Genomic DNA, 20,600 nt, shown 5'->3' with positions numbered 1-20,600 from the left:
TAATGACTGAGCCACCCAGGCGCCCCTATAAATTTGTTTTAAAACATTATTACATTCATGCTAGTTTTTGTGTCTATAATATTTCAATCAACAAACCTTGTTAGCATAACTGCTATCATGTTGGGGTTTACAGAAATGTTTGAGGGTAAAAGTACTACTATTTGACTAGGTTCTAGGCTAGGAATTCTGAATCTAACTATTATATCTGAGGAATGCTTATTTTTGTCTTCGGCAGTTGTAAGGTAGAAGCAGAGAAGATAGGAGGGAAAAAAAGAAATAAGAGAAAAATAGAAATAGCAGACAAAGCATAGGAAGAATAAAAAAAAGGAGATTCCAAGTTTGTTTGCTGCTTTGTACTGATTTTAGAAAATATGGACAGTTGCATACCTTATTCAGGTTATTCTTCCCCATTTCCTTATGTCATTTGTGCCTGTTTCCATTTTGACAAGAAGATCACATTTTCTCAGAGTAATGCCATTACTAGAGGTAGTAAAGGGTTAAAGTATAATGATTTCTGACACAGAGAACAGCAAGGATTCTTTCTGCTTATTCTCCCCATCTTCTTTATTCCTGTCTCCTCTGTGTTTTGAGTATAGTAAACCCAGAACTTGTGTGGGGGATTGAATCTATTAGGGGGCCTCACAAGCAATCTGGAACTTCTACCCCTGAACCACGGGTGCTGGGGACTAAAACCTGAAACTGAATAAAAGAAATTTCTGGGGCGCCTTGGTGGCTCAGTTGGTTAAACGTCTGCCTTCAGCTCAGGTCATGATCCTGGGGACCCAGGATCGAGCCCTGTGTCAGGCTCCCCACTCAGTAGGGAGTCTTCTTCTCCCTCTGACCCTGCTCTCTCTCTCTCTTACTCTCTCTCAAATAAGTAAATAAAATCTTAAAAAAAAAATTTCGGACGTAAGTACTACTTTTCAGTCACAAATACTCCTTTTTCTCAGTTGTGTAAGTAAAAGTTGACTTACTTTTTAAAAGAAACTACTAAAAAGAGAAAAATATGAATATTCCTAACTTGCTTGTTTTCTAACTCTAGATTAGTCATTATTCTTTGCTAAATTAATGAGAGAACATGAACACCTTTTCTATTGTCTACCACAGTTGGCAGTATAACCAGATCTAGGTAATCCTACCTGTACTTTAATTGTTTTTGAAAGAAAAATTTCAGGCCAAAGGAGTGAAATAGAGCAAGCAAATAGAATATTCTAGTTCTCATATTTATTTGAATAGTGCATTCATTTCTATTTCCAGTCTCCTCTCTGTATTAACAGTGCATGAGTCAGAGGCTTGATGTACTCAGTGCGAAAGGGGAGTTTATCAGCTCACTGACTGCAAGATGTGTTCATAATGAGTTTTAATGTGCAGGCCTCTGAATGGAAATTTGTTACAAGTGATCAGTTTAGAAATGTCTTAATAGGAAAACTTTATGCCCGTGAATGGTTTAAAATGCATCCTAGTTCCTTAGCAGAGGAGGATTTTTTTTTGTTCAAATGGATTTCTGTTTTATGTTTTGCTTATATGTTTGCTAACATTTAAAATAAATTATTATCGTTTAACCTTAAGACATTTGGAAATCTACCTTATTTGGAATTAGATAATAGGAAAGAAGTCAGATAAAATTAGTTCACTATCTGAATTGTGAGGTATTTCAAAGAAATGCAGTTTTAATATTTTCAAGTTGATACTGAAATACCAAATGAAAAATGTAAAGTATAGGTGATTATTTACAATTAGCAGGATTCATTTTATTTTCGCTTATACTTTTTAAAGTTTTACACTCATTTTATTGAATAAATATTATTAAACATCTGCTGTGTGCCCAATTCATCTTCTTGCTTACAGTGTGGAGAATAAATTAAATGTGGACAAACTGGAGGCTCGGAGGAAGCTGCTGAGTTTGTTGTTTTAATGTAGGTGAGAGATTGTTATGGCCTGAACTAATGTGTTGAGATTTTGTCCTGGAGTAGTGTGTTCTGGATTTTACTCTCTTCCTTAGTGAAGTGCTTTGCCTTGTGAAAATTAACTTAATTGTGGATTAACTTGATCTTCAGAAGACTTGCTTTTAAATGCTGTTAGGGCTGACGTAGATAGCTTTTCCTTTTTCAGGGCTAAATTAGCTTTACTTCTAAGACTTGGCCTTTCTGGTGTCTCTGCTAAATGCCTCTGATGTTCTCCTTACTTTGGCTGTTTGGAACTAGAATTTTTCCAAGCCCCATGTGAGTTCAGGTAGTTGCTCAACTCAGAGCACTCTGGTAGTTCTGTCGCTAGTAATTGTTGTCTGAGATTGTGGAGTCTTGCCCTGTGCACGCGCACACTTAGTGTTTGGCCAGACTCAAGGGGACCCATGTCAGATTAGACTCTGCTCTGTACATTTCCACTGTCTTAGGAGTCTTATCCATTGATCTGTCTTCTGAGTTCTGCATGACTGCTGTTTTCTTTTTGGGCTTCCTCTCCTTGCTTCACATACTGAATAGCAAGTCTGGGCCATCAATGTTTGTTTCTCTTCTTTCAAAGGATCATAGACCTAGTTGCTTGTTTTCCAATGTCTGAAAACAGTTACTTTGTGCATTTTATCTAATTTTAAAATAGTTCACAAGAGGAGGGGGCCAGTCTTCTATCCATTATGGTTAGATCATGTTGATTTTGTAGAGAGTGAGAAGTAAATGGGAAACTCATCGAAGGATTCAAAGCAGACTTAACTGTATAATTTGTTGATGCTCTATGACGATTACCCTGGTGCTCTCTTGAGAATGGACAGAGGAAGTAGAAGGAAACTAATGGCTGTTGTAGTAATCTAGGGCTCAGCTGAACTGGAAATGGAGTGAAGTGGAATAATTCAAGACATATTTTGAAGATGGAACAATCCCTGCCTTCTCTTTGGTTGTGGGAAATGAAGATCTGTGGAGAATGAGACCCTGGTGTTTGGCTGAGAGGCCTGGGAAGGTGATGCCATTTAATGAGATGGAGAAGACTCATTTCTCATCACACTCATCAGATAAGGGGTTAGATTAAGGAAGAGAAAAATCATGATTTTTGTTATGAAGAATATAAATTACCTATTAGACATCTAAATAGAGATATCAAATGGGAAGTTGGATAAATGAGTCTGAAATCAGAGCAAAGGGCCTAGGAATTCACTAGTGTTTCAGTTGAATTTTAAGCAATGTTATGGATTAGAGAGTTTAGATGGAAAAGAGAAGAGGTAATAGGACTTGTCACCGGGTCACTATAGTATTTAGGGGTCTAATTTAGAAGGAAGAACCTGCAAAAGAAACAGAAGGAGCACTTGGAGAGAAAGAAGAATAGGAGAGGATGGTGACATAATAGTCAAGAGAAAATGTGTGTATAGGAGGGAGTGGCCCACTGCTTTGAATGCCTCTGAGAGTTCTAGGAAGATGAGGACAGAAAGGTGTCCACTAGATTTGGCACCTTGGAATTCATTGGTGATGTGGATGAATTGTTTGAATGGAGAGGTAGAGAAAGAAATAATTAAAAATTAAAGCAACAGTTTTCTAGTGTGTTAATAGGGAGATCAACTTTGGGAGACTGTTAACTATAACCCAGGCAGAATCTCTAGGAGGGCTGGAGAGCCTGGGTGCAGAAGTTATATAGCCAAAAACAGTCTCAGATCCATCGTACTCCTTTTTTTGGTTTGGTGGAAACAGTGCTGCTCTTGGTGCAGAGCACAGACCCAGCAGCTTGTTCGGCTGACACCACGGACACTACACACTACCCTTGGAACCTCTGCCATTTCCTGAGACTGGGAGCTTGAGGTAGCTGCTGCCTCTGCCACTCATTGCCAAAGCTGTCACTGTTCATGTCCCCAAGTCTTCTGTTAAAAGATTCTGATTCATCATGGAACATTGCATCAACAACTGGGGATGTACTGTATGGTGATTAATATAACAAAATAAAAATAAATAAATAAATAAATAAAATGATTCTGATTCAAAGTAAGTGATGTATGTGTCTGGTTGGGGAGATTAGGTTTTGTGTCTGGGCTTTAACTGCAAGAAAGGTTGGGGAAAAAAGTATGTGGCATTTTTAGCTTTTATTGTGGAAAGAAGACTGTCTTAAAATGTGGAATCCCCAAACATAGAAGGGAGATTAGATATCATAGCAAGAAAAAGTGATAGATGTCCACTACAAGGTTGGATAAATAGATTTTGCAGGTTATCCATGGAAAGGTAAGACAGTTGACTTTTGAACAATGAGGGGGTTGGGAGCTGACCCCTGTATAGTCGAAAATCTGCAAAGAATGTCTGACTCCCCCAAAACTTGACTACTAATAACCTACTGTTGACTGCAAGCCTTACTTATAACATAAATGGTTGATTTACACATAGTTTGTATGTTATATGTATTATTTACTGTATTCTTTAGGTGAGCTAGAGAAAAGAAAATGTTTTTAAAAAATCATAAGAGAAAACATTTATAGTACTGTACTATATTTATCAAAAAAATAATACATATAAGGGTGCCTAGGTGGCTCAGTTGGTTAAGTGTCTGCCTTTAACTCAGGTCATGGTCCCCAGGGTCCTGGGATGCAGGCCCTAGTTGGGCTCCCTGCTCAGTGGGGAGTCTGCTGCTTTTCCCTTTGCCCCTCCCCCCGGCTCATGCTCTCTCTAATAAATATAAATAATAAAATCTTAAAAAAAAATACATGTATAAGTGGACCAGCACAGTTCAAACCCATGTTGTTCAAGAGTCAACTGTAGTTGAATCCGTGGGATTGGGGAAGGGCTACCTTGTATGGTTGGTGTGCATGTTATTCAGCCAAACAAGAGCTTCCTGCTGATGGAGCAAGTGAGGCCTAAAACTCAACCAGTGTTTCATGATGAGGTTGCATCTACTCCAGAGGGGTTGCTTTTTTTTCTAATTCATATTAAGTTTCTCTTTGGGCTGGTGGAGTCCCTGGAATGGGGCTATAGAACTGAGAAGAGTTCCAGGGATGGAATTTAGAAAATGTCTGTCTGTGCTTAGGATAGGGGAGAGGACAGAGAATAAGCCTTTAGAGCTAGGATAATTCTTTAATGTAAGGCAGTCGAAAATTTTAAAGATGTTCCTCCCTTAACTCTCTCTATGGTTTAAAAAAAAAAAGCTATTACATGGAGTTCAGAAAGGATGTGGTCTGACAACAGCTATTAGATTTAGGAACAAGGAGGTCCTGTATTTGATATGGTAGAAGGAGTCGTCCAGTAGAGAGGTGAAGAAGAAAACTAGCTGATAATTTATTCATTTTTTCAGTCTTTCCTTCATCCAGCAAAAGAAGAGTGGATATGGAGGAGAAATAATTTTTAGTGATTGCTTACATGTCACACAGTGCCTGAGAAATACAAAGGACAATTTTGCTCTGAAGGAGTTTACAGTCTGGTATGTTAGAGAAGATTATTCCAAATACAATATAGTAAGTGTTAGAGGAGGGCTATATAGAAGGTAGAGGAGGTGTATGTAATTCAGCACAGGAGTAGAAAGTGATTCAAAGATTCCCTCTTTAAAGAGCCAATTCTTGGAAGTTTGGTAGCCATTTGTTATTCAGTCACTCATTCATTCATATGTTAGAAGATACATGCTATGGGAGAATGAAAAGTAGAGTAAGGTAAAGTGGAAAGGACATGTGGGTTTTTTTTTTGTCAGTTTTAAGTTTTAAAATAAGGTATGTTGTGCTAACGTTAAATGTTAATTTTTTAATGAAAAATTTCAAACCTATACTTATCACTCAGGTAGACCAACTACCAAAGTTTTGCCACACTTGCTTCATGTGTTCTGTTTTTTCCTTCTCCTTCTTTTTTCACCAAAGATTTTAAAACAAATTAACGTGATGTAATTTACCTCTACAGACTTTAGTATGCATCTCTGAAATATATGGGGACATTTTCTTATGTAACCACAGTGTGATTATCACAACTCATAAACCTAATAATCTTTTTTTTTTTAATTGTATTTATTTATTTGACAGAGAGAGAGGGAACACAAGCAGGGGGAGCGGGAGAAGGAGCAGGCTCCACAGAGCAGGGAGCCTGATGCAGGACTTGATCCCAGGACCCTGGGATTGTGACCTGAGCTGAAGGCAGACGCTCAACAACTGAGCCACCCAGGCGCCCCTAAACCTAATAATCTAGAAGAGACATTTGAGTCAAGACTTGAAGGAGACAAAGTCCTCCCCATGAACTGATGAAAGAGAGTTTAGGCAATGGGAACATCTGGTGTAAAGATCCTAAGGAATGGGAGAATGCCTAGCATATTCGAGGAACAGCAAGGAATCCAGTGTGGCTGAAGCATGGTGACTGAGGAAGGAGTGGTAAGAGATGAGGTCTTGTAGGCTACTGAAGGGACTTTGACTCTGCTTTGAGTCAGATAGGGAACCATGACAAGAATTTTGAGCAGAGGAGTGACAAGATTAAATTCATGCTTTAAAGGTCACTCTGAGTGGTCTGTTGAGAATAGACTGTAGGGGAGCAAGGTAAAGGGTGGGGAGCCTAATTTGGAGCTTGTTGTTGGATTAAAAAAAAAAATATATATTATATAGTGTTTTATAACTATATATAGTTTTATAACTATATATATAGTTTTATAACTATATATAAAACTGTATAGTTTTATAATATAGAGTTTTATAACTATATATAAAACTGTATAGTTTTATAATATAGAGTTTTATAACTATATATATAGTTTTTGTTTTGTTTTGTTTTAAGATTTATTATATTTGAGAAAGAGAGGGAGGGAAGGAGAGAGAGAGAGAGAGAGAAGGAACATGCTGGGGGAGGGACAAAAGGAGAGAGAGAGAGTCCCAAGTAGACTCTGCTGAGTGTGGAGCCTGATGCGGGCCTTGATCCCATGACCCTGATCACGACCTGACTTGAAACCAAGAGTCAGATGCTTAACCAACTGTACCACCCAGGCGCCCCTAAAAGATACATTGTTGTTGGTGACTTACTCCAAGTGGTAACAGTGGAGATGGCAGGGAGTGCTTGCATTTTGGATATGTTTCCAAGGTAGAGTTAACTAGATTTCCTGATTGACTGTGGCATGAAAACAAAAGGAAGGCATTAAGACTCAGGTGTTTGACCTGAGTGACTGGAAGGAGGGAGCAGGCTTTAGAGCACCACCAAGAGTTTACTTTTGTGCATGAAGAGTTTGAAGTATTTGTTAAACATACAGATGGGATACCTTGTTGAATATTGAAGGCTGGAGTTAGGGAGAAAAGTAGCGGAAAGGGTGGTATATATTAGTAGTGGTTTGCATTATAGTTTCAGCAGCCAGCTGGTAAATGTGGATGTTCAAAAGTTACTGGTTTTTAAACTGTTGACTGTTTAGAATTTAGAACGTTTGTCAGTTCAGTGGCACTACTCAATGAAATGTGCGGTTCTGTTTTCTGTTTTTTCTCAAACCATTCTCCTTGGCTAGGGAGGAATGAATAAATTAGGTGAAAGATATAATTAAAGTGTTATACATTCCTTTTATTATGGTTGAGTATAGTTCAGATGGAAAGTATTCATCTGTGTATTTCCTGAGATTACTAGAAGCTATATCAGGGTACTTTGGAAATGTTGACTGATTAAATCAGAGACTTTCACAAAATTGGACAGGAAATAGCCTGAGGTGGTCTGATAACTTTACTGTGACCCTTGAAGACCCTAATTGTGATATTACTACCATTGCTTCCTTTCTTCCTGATTCTGAACTCACTAAAATTTAGATGAAAAAGAATAGTTATGTTTTTGTGACATTTCATAAACATGAACAACCGTATCTTCTTTTTTCTTTCTACTTGTCATCCCACTAGAGAGAGATTTTCATCACGGGTAGCCAGGTTGTTACTCTGGGGTAGATGCTATAGATAGGCTGTGGTTACCACAAATGTTTTTAGTAGCTTTGTGCAATGCAGACTGATTGTGACTGCTTTTTTGTTTGTTTGTTTGTTAAGATTTATTTATTGGTCAGAGAGAAAGGAGAGATAGCACAAGTAGGGGGAGCAGCAGGCAGAGGGAGAAGCAGGCTCCCCGCCAAGCAAGGAGCCCAATGTGGGACTCGGTCTCAGCACCCTGGGATCATGTCTTGAGCAGGGGCAGATGCTCAACTTATTGAGCCACCCAGGCGCCCTAATTGTAACTGCTTTTATTTCTCGTTTTAAAAAGGGAGTATTTCTGTTCTCCCTTTTGGACCATTTGGAGTTCTGATTTATATGTCTTAGAGTCATGTGGAAAATTGACACACCAGTCTGGGGTTGTGTTGTAGTTTCCATCTGTTGTAGTGATTTCATCTGTGTGACTAATTTTAAATAACTAGGTGTTCACAGACAGGGACTCTTTTTTTTTAAGATTTTTAAAATTTATTCGACAGAGACAGAGACAGCCAGCGAGAGAGGGAACACAAGCAGGGGGAGTGGGAGAGGAAGAAGCAGGCTCACAGCAGAGGAGCCTGATGTGGGGCTCGATCCCAGAACGCTGGGATCACGCCTGAGCCGAAGGCAGACGCCTAACCGCTGTGCCACCCAGGCGCCCCACAGACAGGGAGTCTTTATGCCTGTATGTTTGACCCTTGTACTTCCCTAGCCTGAATGCAGCCTGTGGGTTCTCTGATCCTCTGGGGAAGGTCTGGTGGACAGGGATCAGAGTGTCTTGTAAGGCTGGGGTAATCACCTTTTTTACACAGTTACTCCCTCTCCCTGTCCTTCTCTACCCTCCCTTTAAGAAAAAACAAGAGTGAAAAGGAGGACACTTACTCTCTTTTTTGCTTCTGTTGTACAGGAGATGCATCGGAGATTTGAGAATGCTCCTGATTCTGCCAAAACAAAAGCCCTGCAGACTGTTATTGAAATGAAGGTAAGTAAGAATCTACAAAGAATCTTGTGAGTCAGTTTATACTTTTAAGTTATTACACACTTTCCTGTGTGAGTTTTAGAAAGTAGTATGTAATAATATTTCACTTATTTTGTAGATTGAGAAGACATAGTAAGACAATGAAAATGACACTTTAAGAGAACTTCAGTTTTCTTCTCTTTTAGCTATAGATCGTAACTCAAAGGACCAAAAGGCTCTGGACAAAAAGCTCTGGACCAAAAAGGCTTGTCCAGAATTTCTTTGAATCAGCTATGCTTAAACCTTTTGAACTGAAGATCCCTTTATTCTCTTAAAATGACAGGCTCATCCATTCATTTTTAGAAAATGCCTGCCTAATACTAAGTCTGGTAACCATAGTTTGTCAGTTGTTCTTTCAAGTAAAACTGATGTTCCGTGAAAAAGGTACCGAATGCAGGTTGCAACTCAAAGAGGCACACAAGTACTGTCATACTTCACTGGGCACAAATGCCTAGTTCCTTCCCATTTCATCACAGAGAATATTAAAAAGTTGTGGTCCTAAGGGTTGCGATTAATTACAAGTAATAGTTTTTACGTTTCATTAGGGACATTCTCATGGGAGGCAGGCTTGCAAAAATTTTATTTCTAGGGGCGCCTGGCTAGCTCAATTGGCAGAGCATATGACTCGGGCCTAGAGCTTACTTAATTTTTTAAAAATTTGTAGTATTTCTTTCTTTTTTTTCTGTGAGTGCCTGACACCGAAGAGTACAATGACTGCTGGTATGGTTTGGTACTACTGCCTCTTGTCCTAAGACACTGGCAGTTTTTCCCCCACGATTGTTTGTATACCTTTTAGTGCAAATGTTAACATAGTGGAGAAGGCAAATAAAGTCATAGTATTATATTGAAAATAGTTTCGACTACGCAGACTTCTTGAACATGGACATACTTTAAAAAACTCTGCCTTAAGTTAATGAATAGTTAGAAATCATTGGGCTCTATGTTATGTTAAGAGCTTGCCTTCTAAATTCCTTGGATTCAAAATTCGGCTTTACTTGAATCAGTTACATGACACAGAGTAAGTTACCTAACCTCCCTATGCCTCAATTTCTTTATCGATAGAAGGCAGTAATAATAGTGCTATCCCATAGATTAAATTAGTTATGGCAAGTAAAACACTTTGAATAGTACCTAGCATATAGTAAACTGTTAGCTGCTGCTGCCGTTATTATTTTTATCAACATCATATTCATGCTTATAAATGCAGAAAGACTCTTATAGATAAGGACCTCTCTCTTTTTTAGCTTCTTCACAGTCCCCAAAAAGTTTGACACTTTTTGCTTTTTGGGCCTTTATTTAATATTTGGTGATATAACAAAAATATTTAGTCATTGGTATGTAGTTTTATGTAAATAGAGGCTTCTCAAGTACAGTTTTAAGAACTTTTCCTGAATTTAAATGATTTCCTCTTAAAATTTTGTTTGTGGGGCGCCTGAGTGGCTCAGTCGTTAAGCATCTGCCTTCGGCTCAGGTCATGATCCCAGGGTGCTGGGATCGAGCCCCACGTTGGGCTCCCTGCTCTGTGGGAAGCCTGCTTCTCCCTCTCCCATTCCTCCTGCTTGTGTTCCCTCTCTCTCTCTCTGTCAAATAAATAAAAATAAAATCTTAAAAAAATTTTTGTTTGTGTGTATCTTTATTTCCAATGGGGAAAGGATTTACCAAACAAATTCTAAATTAGTAGAATTTGTGTTCTTTGTAGTTAGACAATTAGCAATCTTGAACATAATCCTGAAAGAGCCTTATAAAGGTTTTGTTGTATGATCACATTTCCCACAAATCATTTTGTACATTTTATTTCCTGAGCCCTGTTGAAACCTAAGAAAAAAACACATGAATGTACCTGTGTTTCCAAAATCATGTTACTCACCTTTTGATAGAATAGGGAAGTATAATAGTATTAATTGGTAGTGGATCTATTTTTAATTGTGTTAGCCTTCAGCCATTTGGTTAAGAAGCAAGAGATTCTGAGATTCTGGTGGCCCAGTTGGGTCAGGTGGATGCTATGCTGAAATCACAGCTGAAATAGTTGAGTTGCTGAGAGTGTGGCATGAGCTTGAGAGAATTATGAAGGTCTAGAATAGTCTTGGCGGGGAAGAGGAAAGGAAGATGATTGATAGATCATAAAAGAGCCCAGCTGTCTTCAAGGTGATGTAATTTTCTTTTCTCTTCCCTCTGCCTTTTTTTCCTCCACTTCCTCCCTTCTCTTGCCTTCTTCCCCCTCCCATCTTCTCACTCCACTTCTCACTCCACTTCCCCTTCCTTCTTCTCTGATTTGTTTTCTTTTTCTTTCTTTTTTTTTTTTATAGATTTTATTTATTTATTTGACAGAGACAGAGACAGCCAGCGAGAGAGGGAACACAAGCAGGGGGAGTGGGAGAGGGAGAAGCAGGCTCATAGCGGAGGAGCCTGACGTGGGGCTCAATCCCGTAACGCCGGGATCACGCCCTGAGCCGGAGGCAGACGCTTAACCACTGTGCCACCCAGGCGCCCCTCTGATTTGTTTTCTTTTTCCTTTAGCAGAGGAGTAACAGGGAAGAATTACTGTACTGCTCTAGGTGTGAGTTTTGCCGGATAGTTAATGGCGGAATTATTGGGATGCAGATGAATTGAGGATAATGGTGAGAGAGTAGTTTGCATGATCAGTACAAGAATGTAGTGTGGGTATGAAGGAAGGGAATTCAGAGTGGACCGACAGGTTGGGAGAAAATGTGACAGGGAAGTGGAGATCTCTGTGAGGTGTAAGAACAGCAAATAGAAAGTCATGGTGCAAGAGGCCTGGGGAGAGAGCCCTGGGTGATTTTAGGATCCAGAAGGTAGTCATATCAAGTGGGTAGCTGAAATGGACTGGTGGATGAGGTCATTCGAATTAAGGCCATCATGGAGTTAGGGCATTGAAATCCCAGGATGATGGCAAAGAGTTGCATTTGAAGGGAAGATTGATGGTGAACCAGGGGCCAAAGACGATTTCAGATGGCCAGGAGTGATTGGGAAGTCCCTAGATGGCAGCAGTGAGGAGGGTGGAGTGAAAAGGAGTGTGAGCTGTAAATAAAGGGAGGCAGAACTTTTCTCCTGCTCTTCTCTGGTACTGGGAGATTAGTGACATTCATTGGAGAGAGTGCCGGGAAATATATCCTTTGAGAAAGCCAGGTTTACCTTGGGGTAAGGAGACAATTTTGGGGGGAAAAAAGGTGAGGATTTGGGAAATTTAACAAGGAACAGGGGATTCCAATAGGCTCATTGGAATTGTCTGATTAATGATGGGAGACCCAAGGCTGGGGAAGTACAGAGTAGTAAGATGGTAAGGAATTAATCTACTAAGTTGTTATACATTCTAGGAGTAAGAAACCTTGTTGGAAGGACTGTCCTCACATAAACCCAGTCTGGTTGAGTTGATGCTGGAACAAGTTGAGCATATCAGACATTGCTTTTCTGGCCTGATTTCAGTGAGTATCCTGGCAGGTCTCTTATCTGGGCAGTCAGTGGCTACCTCATGACTTTCAGAGTTATAGTTTGGTCCCTTTTGGGGAGAAGCTTTTATGGGACATGATTTGGTAGTGAGGGTGCTGATTTGGTCAAGAGCTGCCTCTGTATTTGTGTTGGAGTTAGGGAGAAGATGGATAATATTTCTTGGGGCATTGTGGGGGACTTTGTAAAGTTAGAGGCTGTCTATGTGATGTGTGGAGCTTGAGTTTGTAGCTGGAGGCGGTTTTGTCTTGTGTGAATTACTAGTGGTGCTAGAAATACAATCCCTCTTTCCATTGACCCCTTTTCATTACCCCCCCTCACTAATGTCAGAGGTCAACCACATTTCATTTGTAGGTTATTCACATGCATATGCCTGGTATTTTAGTTATTCTTAAGGGACTACGTCCTGATTTTTCCAGGAAGATGTATAGTAATCTTAAAGGTGAATTTTCAGATAGTACAATGAGAATAGTTTATAGGCATACCTCATTTTATTCTTCACTTTATTGTGTTTTGCAGATACTGTATTTTTTTTTTTTTTTTTTTTTTTACAAATTGAAGGTTTGTGGCAACTTTACGTCAGGCAGATCTTTGGTGCTATTTTTCCAACAGCATTTGCTTACTTCATGTCTCTGTATCACATGTTAGAAATTCTCCCAATATTTCAAACTTTCTCCTTATTGTTATATTTGTTATGGTGATCTGTGATCAGTGATCTTTGATGTTACTCTCGTAATTGTTTTGGGATGCCACAAAGTCTTCCTATTTGTGATGGCAAACTTGATAAATATGTGTGTTCTGCCTGCTTCACCCACCTGCCATTCCCCTGGAACTCTCCCTTTCCTCAGGCCTCCCTATTCCTTGAGACACAACAATATTGAAATTAGGCCAATTAATAACCCTACAATGGTCTCTACATGTTTAAGTGAAAAGAGTTACATGTTTCTCACTTTAAATCAAAAGCTAGACATGATTAAGCGTAGTGAGGAAGACAGGTCCAAAGCTGAGACAGGCTGAAAGCCAGGCCTCTTGCACCAAACAGCCGAATTGTGAATGCAAAGGAAAAGTTCTAGAAGGCAATTAAAAGTGGCTACTCTAGTGAACACATGAATGATAAGACATTGAAACAGCCTTATTGCTCATATGGAGAAAGTTTTAGTGGTCTGGATAGAAGATCAAACCAGCCACAATGTTGCCTTAAGCCAAAGCCTAATCCAGAGCAAGGCTCTAAGTCTCTCAATTCTGTGAAGGCTGAGAGGTGAGGAAGCTGCGGAAGAAAAGTTTGAAGCTAGCAGAGGTTGGCTCATGAGGTTTAAGAAAATAGGCTATCTCCATGACATAAAAGTGCAAGGTAAAACAGCAGGTACGGAGGGAGAAGCTGCAGCAAGTTATCCAGAAGACCTAGTAAGATTACTGATGAAGGTGGCTCCACTAAACAAGATTTTCAGTGTAGATGAAACAGCTTCCTATTGGAAGAAGATGTCGTTTAGGACTTTCGTGGCTAGAGGAGAAGTCAGTGCCTGGCTTCAAAGTTTCAAAAGATAGACTGACTGTCTTGTTAGGGGCTGATGCAGCTGACTTTAAGTGGAATCCAGAGCTCATTTGCCATTCCAGAATCCTGGGGCCTTAAGAATTATGCTGAGTCCGCTCTGCCTGTTCTCTCTAAACAAAGCCTAGATGGCAGTGCATCTGTCACAGAATGGTTTACTGAATATTTTAGCCCACTGTTGGGACCTACTGCAGAAGGAAAGAGATCCCTTTCAAAATATGGCCGTTCATTAATAACGCACCCGCTCACTGAAGAGCTCTTATGGAGATGAAGAGATTATTGTTGTTTTCATGCCTACTAACAAACATTCGTTCTGCAGTCCATGGATCAGGGGGTCATTTTGATTTCCAGGTCTTATTATTTAAGAAATGCCTTTGTAAGGCTATAGCTGCCATAGACAATGATTCTTCTTAAGGATCTAGGCCAAGTAAATCAAAAACCTTCTGGAAGGGGTTCACCATTCGAGATGCCAGTAAGAACATTTGTGATTCGTGGGAAGAGGTAAAATTATCAGCCTGAATAGGAGTTTGAAAGAAGTTGACTCCAGTCCTCCTGGATGACTTTGGGGTTCAGGACTTCAGTAGAGGAGGAGCTACAGATGTGGCAGAAATAGCAAGAGAACTAGAATTAGAAGTGGAGCCGGAAGGTGTGACTGAATTTCTTGAATCTTATGCTAAACCTGAACAGACGAGGAGTTGCTTCTTATGGAGGAGCAAAAAAAATGGTTTCTTAAGATGGAGTCTGCTCCTGGTGAAGATGCCGTGAAGGTCATTGAAATGACAACCAAGGATTTAGAATATTACATAATCTTAGTTGGTAAAGCAGCAGCAGGGTTTGAGAGGATTGACTCTAGTTTTGAAAGAAGTTCTGTGGATAAAATTCTGTCAGACAGTGTCAGATGCTATAGAGAAATTGTTCACGAAAGGAAGAGTTAATTGATGTGGTAAACTTCTTTGTTGCCTTATTTTAAGAAATTGCCACAGTCACCCCAAATTCAGCAGCCACCACCCTGACCACTCAGTACCTATCAACATGTAGGCAACACCCTCCATCAGCAAAAAGATTATGACTCTGAAAGCTCAGATGATAGTATTTTTTAGCAATAAATTATTTTTAAACTAAGGTATATACATTTTTTCCCCATAATGCTATTATATACTTAATAGACTATAGTATAAACATAACTTTTATATGCAGTGGGAAACCAAAAAATTTATTTGACTTGCTTTATTGTGATATTTACTTTACTAAAGTGGTCTGGAGCTGAGCCCACAGTATCTTCAAGTTATGCCTGTATTTATTCTTTATGGGCCTGGAGATGAATTGTGGCCCACTAATTTTTTTTTTTTAGGCTGTGGTAGAAATGGGATGCACCCACTAATTTTAAACAAGTAATTCAGAATATAGGTTTAGAGTATCTCTTGATTGTATTAATTCAATGCATTTAATTTTGAACTAAATATAAGTTTTAATTTGAATAGATTTGTAAAAGAAAATTTTTGTTGTGATAATTTTAAAGATAATGCAATACAGAACAGGGAGTACATCCCCCTTTTCTCTCCCCTGAACCTAAAAATTGCTAGTTGTATTTGTCTCGTGATAAATTCTTTAACTTTTATCTGCATGCTCTAAGAATTACGATAGCAAGGAATGTCAGTCAGGAAATCTTTGAGGTAAAGTGCAGAGGGAAGTAATTTCAAAATTACTTTCTAAAGGAGTGGTTTCTCTGAAATTTCAAATAAAATTAAGCTATACTTAATTTATGCTTGTACTTTATTTCTTAGGTAAATAAATATATACAACTCTAGATATAAAAGTGTTCATTCTATGGAGGAATTTTTCTGTAATTGACATCTAAAATGATCTTTCTTCAATTGATAACATCTAAAGTAAACTAGGGGATAAACTAGATACTGTGAGAAGCAAAACTAAGAAATCGAACATAGAAGAATATTCTACTGGGAGGTGTTATTTGTGGAGATGATGATTTATAAGGACAGTGATTTTTTAAAAAAAATTATTTCAAAATACTTAAAATGTGTAGAGAACTATAGAGAATAAGTAATGTGATAAACTGTAATTGTTAGCATAATTATTCATCCCTTTGTTATTCTTACAATGGGATGCTATAAAATCTTTATTGCAAATATAGTTATACACATTATTGCATAAGTCTTTGAAACACTTTTATTCTCCCTCCTTTGGGAGCAGAAATAAACCTTTTAGGTTTAGAGTAGAATGATAGAGTAGCTAGGAATGGTTTCTCTGTTAATATTACAAATTTTTTCCCTAGAAGTTTGTTGACCATGAAGTACAAAGAAACTTTAACCAGCGTTCCATTGCGTCTACTTTTTTTAAAGTAGAACTTTAAACTTTAAACGAAAGGCGTGAACTGGAGGAAGAGACAGAGAAGAAAATCATATTCTAGATGTGAACTCTCCTCCTTTCACCCAAGTGGCCATAAAGGATATAATTTAGAAGCAAGGCACCAAATACTAGACAGCAGTTTTCCTGCATATTTCTATATCTTTATTAAATTCACCATCTGTAAAGACTGAGTTTTTCAACTTCTCTGATTCTTTATGAATACTTTAATGTTTAAATCTTCCATTGTCTTCAGGATTCAAAAATTTCCTCTATGGAGCGTGGGCTCCGAGACTTGGAAGAGGAAATTCAGATGCTGAAATCAAATGGGGCCTTGAGTACTGAAGAGCGGGAGGAAGAAATGAAACAAATGGAGGTCTATCGGAGCCATTCTAAATTTATGAAAAATAAGGTAATGGTGTGTGATACTGTAGTTTTTAAAAGACGTTTGAGATATTGATGCATATTTCTATTTCCTTAGTGATGATGAAGAACTTCACATTACTTTAGCAGACATCAGGGGAGGATACTTAGAATTCTTTCAAATGGAACTTTCCCAGAACTAAAGTCAGAATTACTGATGTATCGTTATTTCAAGTTTTCACTTAAAAGAAAATTATTCCTATGAGGCTGATAGGTATTGTCACAGTTTAACATTTATATCTATCAGTACTTCTGAGGTGATTTACTAAAATTATATCCAATTGAGTTTTTCTCACCACATGAGACACCAAATTCTTTAACTCTTGTGTAGTATTCTAAAAGTCAAACCCGAAGAGGCTGAACCCAGTTCCCTCACCTTTATTTTTTATCCCCCTGAAATGGCTTAAATAATATCCTATATTCCCTTCAAATACAGTTCCATAAGGAAAAGCCCTTTGCTCTATCCCTTGGAGAAGATCCATTTCTATCAGGTTTATTGTTTCCCATGTTCAGATATATCTACAGTAAGATACATATCTGTGAGACATGTCAGTTCATATTTAGAAACTCAGTCACAATATTTTTTCCTTAGATCCAAAGCCATTTAGTTTGATTCTATAAACTATTCAGGCAAATTGGAGGATCTAGTTTATTATAGTTAGCAGTTTGCCAGATTTGTTTTGGTTTAATTAAAAATCATAATTGTGATTATAAAATATTAGCTAGAAAATAAGTACCCCTTGCATCCCAATTATATTAGTTCCCCAGTTTCTCAGAACAGAAGACTGTAGAAGAATGATACACAATTATCCTAACTGCCTCTCCAGTTTCTAGCTTCTTGCTGTGGTACTCATACCTGGCATAAAAGTCAGTAGAATATTCCTTTATTATTTTAAGAGTCTGTTATAGTGACTACAGAAAATTTATGTTAATTTTCGAACTTAAAAATTCACATATTCAACTTTCTATTATTTTGTATTTTCCACCCTAATTTGAGAAGAAAATATACTATAATACAGTCTGCTTTTCATTTGCTGATTGGTGCATTTAAGTCCATTAAAACACCCCTGTGAGAACAGAGAAACTATCTAGGGTGCTTTGAAGAGGGAATTAGGGGAACAGATTTGAATGTGTTATATAGGTTATTGTTATTTCCAGTTACTGTTGTGGCTAAAAAGCAGATAATAAGACTTAAATTGACACATAAGTGAAAAAGAATAACAATGTCGTGACAGGTAGAGCAACTGAAGGAGGAACTAAGTTCGAAAGAGGCTCAAGGGGAGGAGCTGAAAAAGAGAGCGGCTGGTCTTCAGGCTGAGGTCTTTGCCGTAAGATTTCCTCTTTTGTGCAGTGATCCCACAGTGGGACCCTGCTGGCTCTGGCTTCTGGGTGGCTTATATTTTCATTCTCTTTGGTTGGCAGCTTTGCCCAATACTAGCACTAACCAGCCTGCTCTGCTCTTTAACCGACTCCTGTTCACCAGTTTGACCCATATGTCACTTTGTGTGCAGTGACCCCTCACTTGTTCTGGTTCTTTATTGTTGCTTTTGTCACTGTATGGATGGTACTTCAGAGCGTGTTTTTTCTCCTTTCCTTTTGTAGATACTTGTTGATTTATATGAATGGTGATCTCTGTTTCTTCTTTGGTATAAGAATATGAAGATGTTCTAGGTTCTAGTGATTATCTGAATTTGAAATTCTTTTTTTTTAAAGTGAGGTATAATTGATTTATAACTTTATATTAGTTTCAGATTTGCAACATGATGATATATGTGTATATACGTGTGTGAGTGTGTGTGTGTGTGTATAAATGATCTCCACAAATTAAGTTAACATCCATCACTGTACGTAGTCACAATTATTTTTCTTCTTTTAATGAGAACTTTTAAGATCGACTCTTCTAGAATTTGAAATTCTTGAGTAAAGTGCTTTAACTTCATATGTATTATCTTTAAGTCTCCGTTAGGTGATTTTCCAACAAATGTTACCGTTTTTAGAACAGGTGTATAGAAAGTGATTTGCTTATTTAATCTAGTAAATTAGGATTAGCATGAAACATAAAGTCTCTAAATCTAGTTTAATCTTCTGTCTAAAGAACTTAAAATTCCATTTCAAAATATAATAAAAAATAATAGCTAATACTCAGGCACTTATAACCTGCTAAGGTTGGTATATCACCCAACCCCAATTTATAGACGCAGAAATGGAGGCAGCAGAGTGGTGCTCAGGTGATACAGCCGGGAGAGGTAGAGCTTGATTTTTACACAAGCAATCTGGTTCCAGAAGTGTGCTGGTGAGCTCTTCAATCTTCTGCCCTGTACTAGGCCATGTGCACAGATGTCACACAAATGTCAGGAAAAGCTGCTTCTGAAAATAATTGTGGGGTAAGACAGGAATGCAGCATTAAAAAAAAAAAACAACTTGTGCTAATTTGATGTTTTTGCTATTTATGGACCCCTTTAGAGTACAGATAGTAAAGTGAAATATTTTGTCTAAAAGGGACTGATTTGGTTTATGGTAACTGTGTATTTTCTAGAGGAGTAGTTGATACATAGCTTTACTTTTTTTTTCTTAGCTATTATAAATATTTCTTTGTTGTTTCGGACAACAGGCTAATAAGCACATTCCGTACATTATTTTATTTAATCTCCAACGGTACAGTAGCGTCAGTTTACTTTCTCCATTTTACTGATTAGGAAACTAAGGCTTAGGGAGGTCAGTACTCAGACACACTTATCCTCAGGTGTGAGTGACTGCAAAGCCTTGTGCTCCTAAATTTGTGGAACATGTGTGCTTCTAAACTGTACTTTCCATTTAGAATATTTTCTTCCCTTTCTCAGTCTTTATGGTAAAAATAGCATCATTTGAAGATTCTTTAATTAAGTAGATGTTGAGGAAACAGGGACTTTATACTTATTTTTAACCATGTGATTGGAGGTAATCTTTAAATTGTAGTAGTTGTTTAGTTGAGGAAGTGATAATATTTTAAACATTTCTCCTGAATTCATACAACAAGTGTGTTTTTAGTGCAACCTGAATGTTAAGGATGGAATAATATAAATATGTGCTTCTTGTTGGAAAAGGGGTGTCATGAAAGATGCCACTGCATTACAGTATGTGGTAACTCCAGGGTACATATTTATATTACCGGATGAAGATAGCTGCCATTTACAGTCATCTTCCTCTGATGTTCTTAGTATCCTCAAGTAGTTTGCATACAGCAAGCATATAGAAATATTTGTGAAATGAATGAATAACTAAATCTGCAAATAGAATTTTCATGCGTTTGAGAAAATGCTTATCTTCTTGCTAAACAAGAAGAGTAAATTAGACATTTATTTTTAGTGCTCCTTAAAAGTCTAATTTTAATTTAAGTAATATTTATTTCATACTTCCTCATGGGAAATTGTTCTCAAAATTGTCCCTATACCTAAGATTATTATAGTGAAAATACTATAGATACATTTCAATGAAAAAAAGGTACAAAGAACTTTCATCAGTAATACTGAAATTACTGACTTGTCAGTCAGATTTACACTTCCAGTAATTAATCTGTTAGTGCACAGCTACCTTGCTAGGCAGGAGACAGAATGTAAAAGCAAATCTGATTTTTGTTTATTTGGTGTACATTTAGAATAAGAGACTATTTAGAAGATTCTTAGAGACATAGTAGAAATGTAAATGAGGTGTTTGAAATAAAATTTTTTTTAAGTTAAGATGAGACAAAAACTAAAAAAAAATAAAATAAAATAAGATGAGACTAATTTATTGGAGAATGAATGGCTCCTCTTGACTAATGGATTACTCTGTCATTAATTCAGATTCAAATTACACATGTCAGTTCTTACAGAGTGAGCCTTTATGCATTTAAGTCATATACTTTTAATCCATTTAGTTGGTATGACATTGTAGATGATACAGCTTTGTAG

At 37.8% G+C, this 20,600-nt stretch overlaps 1 protein-coding gene across 12 annotated transcripts in view; it reads left to right on the top strand.

The window, feature by feature from the left end:
* The window catches only part of ERC1 (ELKS/RAB6-interacting/CAST family member 1), a 554,385-nt gene that overhangs the window by 107,929 nt on the left and 425,856 nt on the right, over positions 1-20,600 (top strand). For 7 of the 12 annotated variants that reach the window (XM_087855512.1, XM_087855510.1, XM_087855513.1 and 4 more), the window contains exons 4-6: positions 8,760-8,834; positions 16,505-16,660; positions 17,907-17,999. In XM_087855512.1, the coding sequence (XP_087711638.1) occupies positions 8,760-8,834; positions 16,505-16,660; positions 17,907-17,999 (324 nt within the window). The remainder of the gene's footprint in view (positions 1-8,759; positions 8,835-16,504; positions 16,661-17,906; positions 18,000-20,600) is intronic. The other 5 variants (XM_045774774.2, XM_087855518.1, XM_087855516.1 and 2 more) reach the window with 2 other exon arrangements.

This window comes from Ursus americanus, chromosome 25, assembly GCF_024610735.1.
Source record: "Ursus americanus isolate L20-20 chromosome 25, mUrsAme1.1.p, whole genome shotgun sequence".
In the NCBI taxonomy this organism is placed as follows: Eukaryota; Metazoa; Chordata; class Mammalia; order Carnivora; family Ursidae; genus Ursus; species Ursus americanus.
The sequence above is the reverse complement of the archived record's forward strand: the minus strand, read 5'-3'. Positions and strand labels throughout refer to the sequence as shown.